This window comes from Lampris incognitus, chromosome 9 (genome assembly GCF_029633865.1).
Source record: "Lampris incognitus isolate fLamInc1 chromosome 9, fLamInc1.hap2, whole genome shotgun sequence".
Lineage (NCBI taxonomy): Eukaryota > Metazoa > Chordata > Actinopteri > Lampriformes > Lampridae > Lampris > Lampris incognitus.
In genome coordinates, this window is record NC_079219.1 from 4,594,297 (window position 1) to 4,607,869 (window position 13,573).

General features: G+C 41.7%; 1 protein-coding gene across 2 annotated transcripts; it reads left to right on the forward strand.

Annotated features, from left to right (window-relative positions):
• Positions 1-1,154: 1,154 nt before the first annotated feature.
• oscp1b (organic solute carrier partner 1b) lies at positions 1,155-12,049 on the forward strand. 2 transcript variants are annotated; one of them, XM_056285742.1, is made up of 11 exons: positions 1,155-1,338; positions 3,041-3,082; positions 4,045-4,199; positions 4,685-4,852; positions 6,999-7,079; positions 7,271-7,374; positions 8,926-9,054; positions 9,303-9,372; positions 10,203-10,342; positions 10,538-10,601; positions 10,923-12,049. In XM_056285742.1, the coding sequence occupies exons 1-11, from the start codon at positions 1,227-1,229 to the stop codon at positions 11,040-11,042; spliced, it is 1,185 nt and encodes a 394-aa protein (XP_056141717.1). In that variant the 5' UTR covers positions 1,155-1,226; the 3' UTR covers positions 11,043-12,049. The 2 variants fall into 2 exon arrangements, with proteins under 2 accessions (XP_056141717.1, XP_056141718.1); XM_056285743.1 differs by lacking the exon at positions 3,041-3,082.
• The last annotated feature ends 1,524 nt before the right edge of the window (positions 12,050-13,573 follow it).

The window sequence follows — 13,573 nt, forward strand, 5'->3', positions numbered from 1 at the left end:
CTAGTAATGTATGTAAAAGAGACTTGGCTAAAGTCCAGTTTAGATTTGATTGTCAGGGGATGTGTCTTTATGCATCCAGGCAAGGAAACCGCAGACAGGTGAGTCAGTTCACCTGGACGCAACGTCTATTGTGTCCAGAGGAAACGTGTCATCACTCGTCTAAATCAGTGGTTCTCAACCTTTTTGGAGTCCTGGACCCCCTGCGTATTTTTGATCTATCCTGAGGACCCCTCCACCTGATCTTGGGGGAGGGGGGTTGCAATTTGATAGAAACAGTAGAAACTGCATTTTAAATTGCATTATAGCATTTATTCACTCTTTGGGGCAAAAATAAGAGCTTTCAGTTGTAACTTAGATATAGTTAACAAAACAGAATTCTTATGCAGTAACTTTCAGATGTATGTAACAACACAGAATATGTATTCAGTAACTTTCAGATATATGTAACAAAACAGAATATGTATTCAGTAACTTTCAGATATATGTAACAACACAGAATATGTATTCAGTAGCTTTTACCAATGCAAACGGGAGCGAGATCTCTTATTAAAATACAATAAATTACACTTGTGAAACAGATGTAATTAGAGAAAAAAGTCCTGTTACCCTTTATAGTTTAGGTAGATAAAGGTCTCAGTCACATTTGAGTAAAATAATCCTATTTCTATAAATGTCATAGGATCTTTTTTTTAAAGATATTTTATTTTCACGAGCCCCTTGCAATTACACCACGAACCACTAGGGGTCCGCGGACCCCCGGTTGAGAAACACTGGTCTAAATGACCCCTTCAGTCTCAACCGGCTGCAGGTATCCCCACCCTCAGACTGCAGATGTCACTTAGTTGACTGATGAAAAGTATCCAAAATGAACAGATTCAACCTCCGTTGGTCATACTAAGCAGTATTTTCACTTTCTGGAACATAACGGAATTTGTAAGACGAGTCTGGGTACGTTAACTATGTCCCCAACAGCTGGCAGCAGTATTGCTCCGGCAGAGCAAACTTACGCGAAGAAACGACGAGGAAGACGAAGAAGAAGAAGCGGAAACGGAAGAAGAAGAACAAAAAAATCTGATTGGTTGTTTCTCCCGTGGCATGGCAACCAGAAAACGCTTACCGACCACCTCCGTCAACAGTCAGACGAGATCGTTTGCCCGCTAGCCGAGTTCGCGAACTGTTGACGTTTTCTCCTCTACACATTTGATACTTGCTATTTCCTACACGCCATGTCGTCCAGAACTCTGCCCCTGCTTTTCATTAACCTCGGCGGAGAAATGCTCTACATCCTGGATCAGCGCCTTCGAGCCCAGAATATCCCCGCCGACAAAGCCAAGAAAGGTACCCGGCGTTAGCTTGGTGGCTAACCCAGCCTTGCTAACGGAGCTAAAGCCGCCACGTCGTGTGACATGTAAACGCGGCGTTATCCAAACACAGATGGGTAGGATGTTTTCAGGGGTAGTACGGTTGATCCTAGCACTACCATCATACAATGCTAGGTAACACTTTAGCATGGGGAACATATTCTAACTAAAAAACTTAATTACTAGTGAATTAGTAATGATCAAGATGTCACTTTAGTATGGGGAACATATTCTAACTAAAAAACTTAATTACTAGTGAATTAGTAATGATCAAGATGTCACTTTAGTATGGGGAACATATTCTAACTAAAAAACTGAATTACTAGTGAACTAGTAATGATCAAGATGTCACTTTAGTATGGGGAACATACTCTAACTAAAAAAACTTAATTACTAGTGAATTAGTAATGATCAAGATGTCACTTTAGTATGGGGAACATATGCTAAGTAACAAAAACTTAATTTACAGTAATTTAACACTATGAACACTTGTAGTTATGTGTGTTGTTATGTAAGAACAGAGCATATTCATTAAGTGTTAGTAAGGGAGAATAACTCTTCTTGTGGTACTACCACCTTATAAAGGCCATACTAAGCAAAGCATATTGAGATGGTACTACTAATAAGCAATAACTCTGAGGTTATAGAGGGAAAACTCATAGTTAATGGCTTACTGGTTGTATAATAAGGCCATGCAGAATACGGCATTAATAAGTGCTTAATAAAGACCAATGAAGCGCCAATATGTTGCTAATTTGCATGCTAATACGCACCTAATTAATGGTGTATATGTTCCCCATACTAAAGTGTTACCCAATTCTAACCGATAGACACATAACCTGTGAAGTCAGACATTACACTCTTACTCCAGTAATACATATGAACCAACGGAGGACGTGACAGTAAATCAGACACTGGAATGCACACCTGTGAATAAAACGTGCTGAATTTCCTTATTCCGCGTTTCAGATGATGATTAGGTTTGTTGCTCCTTAAGTCGTGTATGTGAAGAAAACTAAAAGGTTAAACTATCTCAGGTTAAACTAGAGGGCAACCCAGACCAGACTCTTTAATTTTTCATGCCGTGCCGATGAACCTCTGGCCCTGCTCTGGTGATCTTTAGCTGACGCCTCCTGTTTCAAACAAGTCAATTAACTGACTGGCACCCATCCTGCACAGCACGTTTTCCTGTTTAATTTCCACTGAACTTCCAAACCAATCTGATCTCATCAGAGAAAACGGGGCAAACCTTTTTCTTGCCCTCAGATATGGGAAACGTTAATATCACAGAAAGTTGGATCAATTCATCCAGACACAGCGTTTATTGAGAGAAACCATAACGTCAATAAACATTGTGTCAAGATGCAATTTGTGATATTTGGCTATACAAATAAAATTGACTTGATTCAACTTTCTGTGATTTCCTTACCTGGATTACCGCGCATGCATAACGACATTGAGACGTTAATATGTCTTACCGCGGAGTCAAACTGTTCCAGGACATACAAAACAAATATCTTAGGGCAGAAGTTCAGTGGTAATTATGTTTCCATGTTATGTTGGTTAATATGATCTTCTATCCAGGGACTTCTAAACCTTGACTTAAAGTGGTGTCTGTCAATAACATGGTTGTCAGAACATCCTGACTTAATTTATTCATCTCCTTTTGCTTCACAAAGTCTCTACTGTAGCCGACTGGATAGAGAAGGACAGAAGGAGAGGTATCTTTTATCATCCTGCAGGGTTGGCTCTAGATCTGCTTTCTGCTTTTGGCCACAAGGATATTAGCAACCCAGGCTAATAAAAACCTGTTTGATAGACAACAGAATCCAGGTGTAAGATGAAACTGACATGCTTCAGAGACGGTCACTCAACTATGCTATGGTTGTCCCTACAGCTGAGTACATCATTTGAGTGGTATGGCCTACATGAAAACTGAATGACCATAAAAAAGCAAAACACGTAAAGCTACAATCCTGTAGATTGTCATATTTTGCTTAATTTACTTCTACCTATGGTGATACTAGTAGTTGCACTGGTGTTGTTTCAGCAACATTCACACAGCCTAGTAAAAACATGGTTGACCCTGAATTTTAGCTAATGATGTTGTAGTATCTGTTGTCACAGATCTTCCATGAGCTTGATCTGCCATATCTGCTTGTTAGCCACAATGTCCCTGCTTCTTCCTCAGACCTGCTGCCCCCTGCCATATTCTTCTGCATTTAGGTGCACAGTGAAGACATAATGAGCAGCTACAGAAGTGTCTTATGATTTGGATACTAAGTGGTTTCGCTATTGTGAATGTGACAGGAATAGAAAGAATCAAAATTGTCTGCCAGGATTGTAGCTTTAACTTGTATAAATGCTCATTTGCACAGATTCATGAATGTCATTGCAAATTAGATGACCGCTAATTCCTTAGAACAATAACATTAACTTATTAAGGATCATCAAACAAGTCCATCTTATAGGACTATCAAACCAAAAGACCATTGTAAGCCATTAGGTAGGCTATATAGTCCATGCTTTTCCAGGCTGCTGCTTTGTTAGGGCCTTTAAGAGTGGGCATATGTTTAAATCGTTTTGCTCAGCATAGAATGCACATTATTGTGGTTATAAGAACTTATGTGTGACTATAGTTAAACTTTTATGTGTTTTTCTGTTATATTGCATGCTTGACTAGTTATGAATGACATTATCACAACCATGTTCAACAAGAAGTTTCTGGAAGAGCTGTTCAAGCCACAGGAGCTGTACTCCAAGAAGGCCCTACGAACTGTGTTTGATAGACTGGCCCATGCCTCCATAATGAGACTCAATCAAGCAAGCATGGACAAGGCATGTACAAAATGCTGTTATTCCTGTAACATCAACCCAATGAGTATGTGTAGCTGAGGAACAATGTGCAGTCTATTGGACTACATTTGTTGAGATGTTGCCATCAACTGAATCCTCAGCTCTCTTGTCAGATTGTCAATTTATTGAGAAACCTAAATCAAAATATTTGTACATTTGCTTTATCATTCAGCGAAGCCAATTCAAAATTCACCCATCCCAGGGTGTATGCTAGATGGATTTTTATTTATGTGGGTCGGACATTTCAAACTTAGTGGAACACATTATACTTTGGAACAAGTTCTATCAAGTCACTACAGTTTGCCAATCTACCATGGTAGTGTACAACAGAAATGGTCATAGCCATTTAAATCTAATTAGTGCTATGTGATTCCCTCTTCTGATTATTGCCTGTTGACAGCGTACATGTAATCCTGATTGATAAGCTGTTAGCACCATGCATTTGTGTTTTTTCCCCCTCCTTGCAGCTGTATGACTTAATGACCATGGCCTTCAAGTACCAAGTGCTACTCTGTCCCCGGCCCAAAGACCTCCTCCTAGTGTCCTTCAACCATATGGATGCCATCAAGGACTTTGTGAAGGACACTCCCAACATTCTCAGCCAGGTTGACGAGACGTATCGACAACTCATAGAGGTGTGACACCCTTTCATTTGTTTTCCTTGGCGTTTCCTCCCTTACATTCTTTATTGATGATGACTGCTGGGATAGGCTCCAGCATCCCACGACCCCAATTGGGATAATTGGCTTGGATAATGAGTGGATGGATGGAAAAAGGGTCCTTCGCAGTATTTATAGACTTGTATGAATCACAACTCCTTGCGTATTCTCACTCACATAGTGAGCTGCAGTGTCATTTGACATTTGGGTAAAATGTAAAGCATGTGATGGTCATGCTCCAGGTTATCCGCCAGGCAGATAACCTGGAAGGCATTTTACGTGTGTGTGTGTGTGTGTGTGTGTGTGTGTGTGTGTGTGTGTGTGTGTGCGTGCGTGCGTGTGTGTGTGTGTGTGTGTGCGTGTGCGTGTGTGTGTGTGTGTGTGCATGTGTGTGTGTGTGTGTGTGTTGCAAACTACTGGACCTATCAGCCTAAAAAAAATGTTGTGCGCAGTTATGACTGTATGATGAAGAACCTCTCATGATTGCGATGATTTAAAAACCTTCAAAACACGTTTGTTCTCGCTATCGCCGCTCCCTTTGTTTATTCACTCTCTAGCTTGCTCGACCAATGCTGCTCTCTGTTGCTGCCCGATCTGAGTCAACCATGCACATACGTGGCTCACATCTATGGTTGACTCAGATCAGACAGTGACATGATCAAAAGTAATTCAAAGAATTTCGATAATCAAAAAAATGCAGAAGTTATAAATGAACAACTTTCTTTAGGTTGCAGTCAAAACAGGAAGTGTTTCATATTCTTGTCGCTGCCTGATCTGAGTCAACCGTAGATGTGAGTCATGCATGCGTGAGCATAAACATTTTACCCAGCTTTATTATGAAAATAAAGACAAGGTAAGGATCAGACCAAAATGGTCGAATATCAAACCTTTCCTGTTTGGAAAGTGGAAGCTCATATTAGACTTGGTCACATTCATGCGAGGGTCCACCTAGGAGGCTGCACATCCACAGACTGACAGGCAAAAGGTTTGATTAGGCAGATTTTTTTTAGCTTGAGCGCTGCATTATTACATTTTTTTTCCATATTTCCCATTCATTCGACTTGGGTGCTGCGCAAAACTCTTATAATGGCAGGAAAAACAGTGTTTTTTCTGTCCGTGTGTGCGTCTGTCTTCCACACTACGGGGTCTGTCAGCCTAACAAATTTTTGTGCACAGTTATCTGACTGTATAATGAAAGGACCTGTCATGGTTGCGGTGATTCAAAATCTTTGAAATTGAATGCTAACTCCTCAGCTGGTTTTTCACCTAAATCTGAGCACCAGAGAAGGGGAGATATGCAGGCAGTGCGTCCGTATTTTCCCTTGTCCCGGTAGGCGAAAAAGGGGTGGTTTGTCGCTAAGTCTTAGCACCAGAGAAGGGGAGGAGAGGTACGCCCAGTGGGGATCTGCACTCAACTGAGTGCACTCTTCTAGTTCATCTTTTTTTTTTGTGGGGGGGGGGGGGTTTCACGCTTTTTCCTCCCCAATTGTACCCGGCCAATTACCCCACTCTTCCGAGCCGTCCCGGTCACTGCTCCACCACCTCTGCTGATCCAGGGAGGGCTGCAGACTACCACATGTCTCCTCTGATACATGTGGAATCGCCAGCCACTTCTTTTCACCTGACAGTGAGGAGTTTCACCGGGGGGGACGTAGCACGTGGAAGGATCATGTTGTCCCCCCCAATCCCCCCCCCCTGAACAGGCACCCCGACCGCCCAGAGGAGGCGCTAGTGCAGCGACCAGGACACATACCCGCATCCGGCTTCCCACCCACAGACACGAACAATTGTCTCTGTATGGATGCCTGACCAAGCCGGAGGTAACACGGGGATTCGAACCGGAGATCCCTGTGTCGGTAGGCAACGGAATAGACCGCTACGCTACCCGGGCGCTCTAGTTCATCTTTTAATGAGACTTCTGTACATCGGGATGAATTGAATCTATTATTGCATCGCTCTGAAGTGATAGACCAAGTTGTCTTGGTAGTGGTCCACTACAAAGGCAGTGGGCCACTGCTTAATAGAGCTTCATAGAGTTTAAAGTCCACTGCCAAAGCGATATTAACTCTCATGTTATTGCACCTTTCAACCTTTATATTTAACCTGTTTTTCATACTATTAGATATATACGCCATTATCTAGTGGGGAATTCCAGTTGATAAGGCAAACTCTTCTCATCTTCTTCCAAGACATGCATATAAGGGTAAGTGCATTGTTCTATATATGAATCAGCCTATGTATTTAACATTTTATATATAAGTGTAATGCTACCTAGGTAGCTTCAACTATGGAAAAGGATATCATGGTGTCTGGACTCATACAGGAGTTACCGGGATTTTTCAGCAACCTTTAGAACCTTGTCAATTGATTTTTCCATTCTTCTGTGCTGTGCAGGTATCTATCTTCCTCAAAGACAAAGTGCAAAACTCCAATGGCCGTTTTGTCCTTCCCACTAGCGGTCCTGTGCCCTACGGAACACAAATTCCTGGTTTGATAAGGTATGATGAAGTTGAATACATATGATACCTAAATCAACTAGTATCTACGATGCCCTCAGAAAGTATTCACCACCTTTGAACTTTTTCACAATTTGTTCCTGTTAAACCTCAAAATGTTAACACATTAAAACAAAAAATGTCCCTTCGCTAACACAATAAATTCAGTACATTTATAAAGGAAAATATCTAAATATCCGACCTTTAAACACTTTATTTCATGTTGATATTACAGAAAATGGGCGGCATGGTGGTGCAGTGGTTAGCGCGGTCGCCTCACAGCAAGAAGGTTCTGGGTTCGAGCCCCGGGGTAGTCCAACCTTGGGGGTCGTCCCGGGTTGTCCTCTGTGTGGAGTTTGCATGTTCTCCCCATGTCTGTGTGGGTTTCCTCCAGGGGCTCCAGTTTCCCCCCACAGTCCAAAGACATGTGGGTCAGGTGAATCGGCCATACTAAATTGTCCCTAGGTATGAATGTGTGTGTATCGGTCCTGTGTGATGGCCTGGCGGCCTGTCCAAGGTGTCACTCCGCCTGCCGCCCAATGACTGCAGGGATAGGCTCCAGCATCCCCGCAACCCTGAAAGCAGGATAAGCAGTTTGGTTAATGGATGGATGGATGATTTTGGTAGCGTATATTGAGCCCTTCATATCTACATAGGGAGTGGGTCCTCTCCCACGGAGCCCACCATGTTTCTACGGTAGCCCAGAATAGACAAACCAAACACTGGCTCTAGAGAGGGCCTTAAGTGTTTTTATGTTGAAGTTGCAGCTTGAATTTGGTGGTGCTAGCGCGAATGCACTGGTTGGAAGATGAAGAAGAAAGAAGACAAATAAGTAGTTGCGGTCGTAGACGATAACATCATCTTGGAAGTAGCAACTAGCAGCTGAAAGCCACCATAGGCTGCATGCTCGGAAAGGGAGGATTGAGTGTAGGGGTATTCAGTTTGTTGCAATTTCCAAACTCACCGCTAGATACCACTAAATCCTACACACTGGTGCGTTAAGTCAGATGGGCCTAGCTGCAGCTAATTGGATTTAAGGTTTTGTTGGAACAGGCCGTCATATTCTAATTTTAGGCAACTTCCACTTTTACATAGGCTCTAACTGACAAAGGATCGTGTGTGTAGCTACACTTACAAACAGGGAAACATTCCAAAACCAGAGCTTGCATCTACTACTACTACTACTACTACTACTACTTTCGGCTGCTCCCATTAAGGGTCACCACAGCGGATCATCCGTTTCCATCTCTTCCTGTCCTCTGCATCTTCCTCTGTCACACAAGCCACCGGCATGTCCTCCCTCACCACATCCATAAACCTGCTCTTTGGCCTTCCTCTTTTCCTCTTCCCTGGCAGCTCCATATTCAGCTTGCATAATGTATTGATTTAATCAAAGCTGTATGGTGTGAAAATGGGCAACAACACCCCCTTCTGCATGGAATTAGTTTGATTTACTATTGGCAGAAGTGATCTATTTCACCTGTCTCTGTAAACACGTTTTTTTAAACAATGTGAAATTAATATTTTGTACTTTTATTAATTTTCTAATTCTAGAATGTTCAGCTGCACTGGTGAGGAAGTGAGCCGGCTACAGTTCCATAATGGTGGGAATTACAGCAGTGCTCTCCGAGAGGGGTCCTTTGAGATGTTTGGAGACAGGGTCATCAAACTGGGCACAAACATGTAAGATACCAACAGTAGGAATCGTGTCACTTGATTTGCTAAATAAAAGGAATGTACAGAATTTTACCTGGGTGGTGCAGTTTGTACAACTTGTATAATAATACAAAATATTGAAATATGGAATGAAGATGGCAAAGATGTAACACAGTATGTTCAGTAATTTACATTAATGAATTATTTCTGTTGTCTTTTGGCAGTGTGTAGCATTTAACTCGGTGGAGTGTCTTCTTCATTGTGTTAACTTTCAGGTACAGTGTAAGTCGGCCCGTGGAGACCCACATGTCAGGGACGTCTAAAAATTCTGCACAACACACTAAGGTGAGTCAGCAAGTGGACTCTAACCATAAAAGACTAATTTCACGCTTAAATACATTTTTGTGAGCGAAGAACTCAAATATATGGCCTCATTTCAATGAAAGACGTTAGTCCCGGATGAAATCTAAACATGTAATAATATCTGCATTTCCTGAAATAATGCTGTGTTCAAGTATGGCCAGAAGTTGGGAACACGTCATTACAAACATATTTGCGTTCGAGCTGCAGGGAGGGAAAACTAGTGTGGGCAGCTGCGTTGATGTGACGTTGCTTCATGAACTGGGGTTCGAGAAAATTTGCCCGACCTCTCGACTAGGAACTCCAATTTAAAGAGCCAATTTATTTGATTTTCCCTAATGGGAAGTCTGGAATCCTGAATTCTGGTTTATATTTGAAAGCAGTATAAGTCTGTCAGCATTGCGCCCCCAGATGGTCTAACTTTGCCATAGGTGTGCAGTCCCAAATGCAAGAAAAAGAATGAATGTTATGATCCCCATTAATTAGAGAGCCAGTCTGATCCCAACCACCACCAACCAACCAGCCAAAATCAAAACATTAAATGAATGTGCTAGAATTTTATATCCACAAGTTCAGTTAGTAAATGGAAACCTCAAGCACAAGAAATCAAGGAAATGTAATTATAAAGGAAAATATCGAAGTGGCAGAGTGGCACGTTGACGACTGGTCAGTGCTTGTTAACACTATGTCAGTAGCAGCAGGGCCTCTCACACACTGCAAAGGGACAGTGCAACTCCAGCATAAACATGGTTAAAATCCCCTGAAAAAAAAAAAACAAACTCATCGTACTGGCCCTTGCCCTTGAGTGTCAACAGGTCAACACTACACCCAACCCCCTGGCCAAAGAGGAGCTGAACATGCTGGCTCGGTTGATGGGAAGGTTAGAGGTCCAGAAACCTGGAAACACTGACAGCGGCTTCCGGGTCAATCTCTTCTCCACAGACGAGGAGGAAGAGTAAGCCTCCATATTTGTGTGATCATGTTTGTTTTGTAAGTGATATCTTCCTCACCAGAGATAGACTGGAATAAGCAGCAACACACACGTCACACCGGTGTCCTCTTACTGCCTGTATGGAGAAACTAACAAACTGGCCTGTTTATGTAACATGTATTTATTCAAAACTGAGCCTGGGCTCTCTTTTTTTCACAGGGAGGCATTAATATCACGGCCTGATGAGCTTTCATATGGAGTCATAAACATCCAAGCCACAAAGGTACGGTCTTGTTATTTCACCACACACCCTCTTTTTTTCTCAGATCTCATTTTAATGTATGGGGAATATGTTTAGTGTATTATTACTTCTATTTAAATCTGCCTACTTTTGCTAGAATATTATTTTTGAGGTTATGTATTTTTATAATATTGTGCTCTAAAGAAGCCACCTTCCACTATTAATTAGGGTAACAGACACAGCTTAAGTTGGACATCATAGATGCAAAGCTTTGTCAGTCTAACAGGATGTACCGTAATTGGGCATAAGTCCTCCTGATGAATGAGTTTGGACCTTTGATTGGTGGATTACCTTGTCTTTTAGGATCAGCAGGTCAACGCTGAGTTGGCCAAGATCATGGGAGAGTTTACCGAGGCTGAGGAGCCATCTTCGTGTGCCAGCAGCAAAGGCGATGACCTCTTAGCCATGATGGATGGCCTGTGACTTAGTCTCCATGGTAATGATGGCCACGGAGAGGGGCAAAATTCATTAGCAACAGTACATTCTACTGTAGACCAGCCTTTGTCTGTACCTGCCAACACACAGCATCTGTCTCGTACACAGCCAGGAAAGCTTGTCTTTGGATTCTTACAGTGCTTTTAGAATGCGGATGTAAGCAGGCCCCTTCATTTGTTTGCAGAGGATCAAATGCAAACTACAGATGTGTGTAGTTTACAGTGGAGGAAGTATGGCGAATCAAGCATCAAGCTTTTAAATGCCGGCACATGTGTGCTGCACACTGGAAAATTTCAGTGAGTCAAATTGCATCAAATTTGCCCTACTAATACCCTGCTGCTGTTATATATAGTTCTTAATTTTGTCAAGATGGCATTTCTCTTGGATGATGACAATACCTCATGGATTTGGAACGATATCAGGCTTATCTAGTCCGAAAGGCCCCATTCACTACAGTGCAGAGTAGTCACCTTCTGCAAGATAATGAGTAAAGTACTTGTTACAACAAGAGACGAGGGAATAGCAAGAAACAGAAATGATCTTTCTGTTGTGATCCAAGCTCAAATCCCACAATACTCAAATATTTATTTTCTCATGTAATTAAGTAAATAGGTGCTGATGACATATTGTGCTGTCAAAATGTCACACAGTGTGATGTGTAAGGAGAAACTTGCAAAAAACTCCTTCTATGGAAAAAATGTTACAAGAATTTCCAGCCCTGTTACAGAAGTTAATATATTATGATTGTTAACATGTTTATAATAGATTTTATTTGTTTGAATATATTGTTTGTGTTTTCTGTCCTTTTGTCTGTAAGAGGCCACTGGGATTCAAGCAATTCCAAACCAATGTTGAACTTAGAATGACAATTTTGTAATACTATAATAATAATTGTGATTTAAATGGAATTTAAACATCACTTGAGTTTTTGTTTTATATTCATCCTTATTGCATAGATTTTTATCTCTGGTGGTGATGCAATAACATGTTTATGATGTCCTTTATTTAGCAACTACCCATTGTTGTTGCTGTAGTTTTTAATGTACAACTGTAGGGGGAGTCATTGGCTTTTTACTGTGCATGACCCCATACGGTCTCTATGTATGTGCATGACAAGTGTGGGGAGGGCTCGCGCTGCCTTTTACCATGAAGTGATGGTTTGTCACAATGGAGTTATTACAGATGTCTTGAAATGACTGCATGCTTTGCAGTTCTTGTTCAAACACATTTCTCATCTTAATGCAGTTTCAGGCATTCTTAATTTTTCTTTCTGTCCAGTGTTGTTTAGTGTAAGGCCATAGAAAGACTCATCACCCGCTAAATTGCCATTCTTAATCTGAGCCTTCATCAAACACATACAAGGTCTGCTGGGTCGTACTTGGCATCCATCTTATGCTTCTACCCAAACTAAAGTAGGTACAGAAATGTGCATGAATGCCATCAGAGAATGAGATTCTGGGTAACAGCATGGACCCATTAAGTGAATTGCTGTGGCAGTAGTTACCTGTACCCAAGTTATTTGTGTTCAGCCCGCTTGCAGATTAAGTCAAAGTGAAATTGTGGTAGTCTGCACATGTCTTCCAACTTGGCACACACTCACAAACACGATGCATACCACACAGGCAAAACATGCTGAGACACTGCTCTGAACAGAGCTGAGAGACTCTGGACAAAAAAATACTACTTGCCTTGAGGATACAGCCAATCCTCCAAACAAAGAGACAGAAATTATAGCAAAGGTTTTGCCAGTCATTCCAAAGGGCAGTATCATAGATTCAAGTCACAAACTTACCCTGTCAAACACCTCTAAAAAAGGCTATAAACGGCCAGACCTTAGATTCTCCCCAGATATCAATGGAAAGGTTGTTACAGTACAGTATACTATGTTCAATGCAACTAAATTACATTTCAGTGGCAAATATAAAAAAAATGTCATCCTTTCATCACATAAACACAAAACACAACCTCAAGGCACATTGGATATCTTGGGTAATAATTAACATTCACAATACAGCTCTTTTCCCAACAAAGTTCTGTCATTAGCATTATTGCATAAGGAAGACTTGTGATGCGTTCTCTGTTCAGGACAGATGATATGCTATCACGACATAAAGAAATATACCGTGTAGAATAATACTCTTGGTTTTAAAGTCCACTAAACCACAATTCAAATTTCCGTAGTAGGCACAGAGCTATCAGACAGGCCTTTCTCTCCACCCCTGCATTCAGAGGTATGATTCACAGTTTCCTCTTCAAAACTGTGGGCTGGGCACTGTAAACCCACAGGCTGTCAAGTGCTTCATGTGGCCAGGGGCATATGCTTTGCTGAGTCAAGGCAGGAACACCGTTGTGAGGCAAGTGAAGCAAACCACTGCCCTTTAGATTATCTTCTTTGTTTTATAAAGCTCCCTCTCACCTATACCCGCTGGCTGAAACTAGTAGGTGTGGATGGAATCAAAAGTCAAGTCAGAGAGTCTAAATTTGGAACATTACAGAGGGTCTGTTTCACTCACTGTATT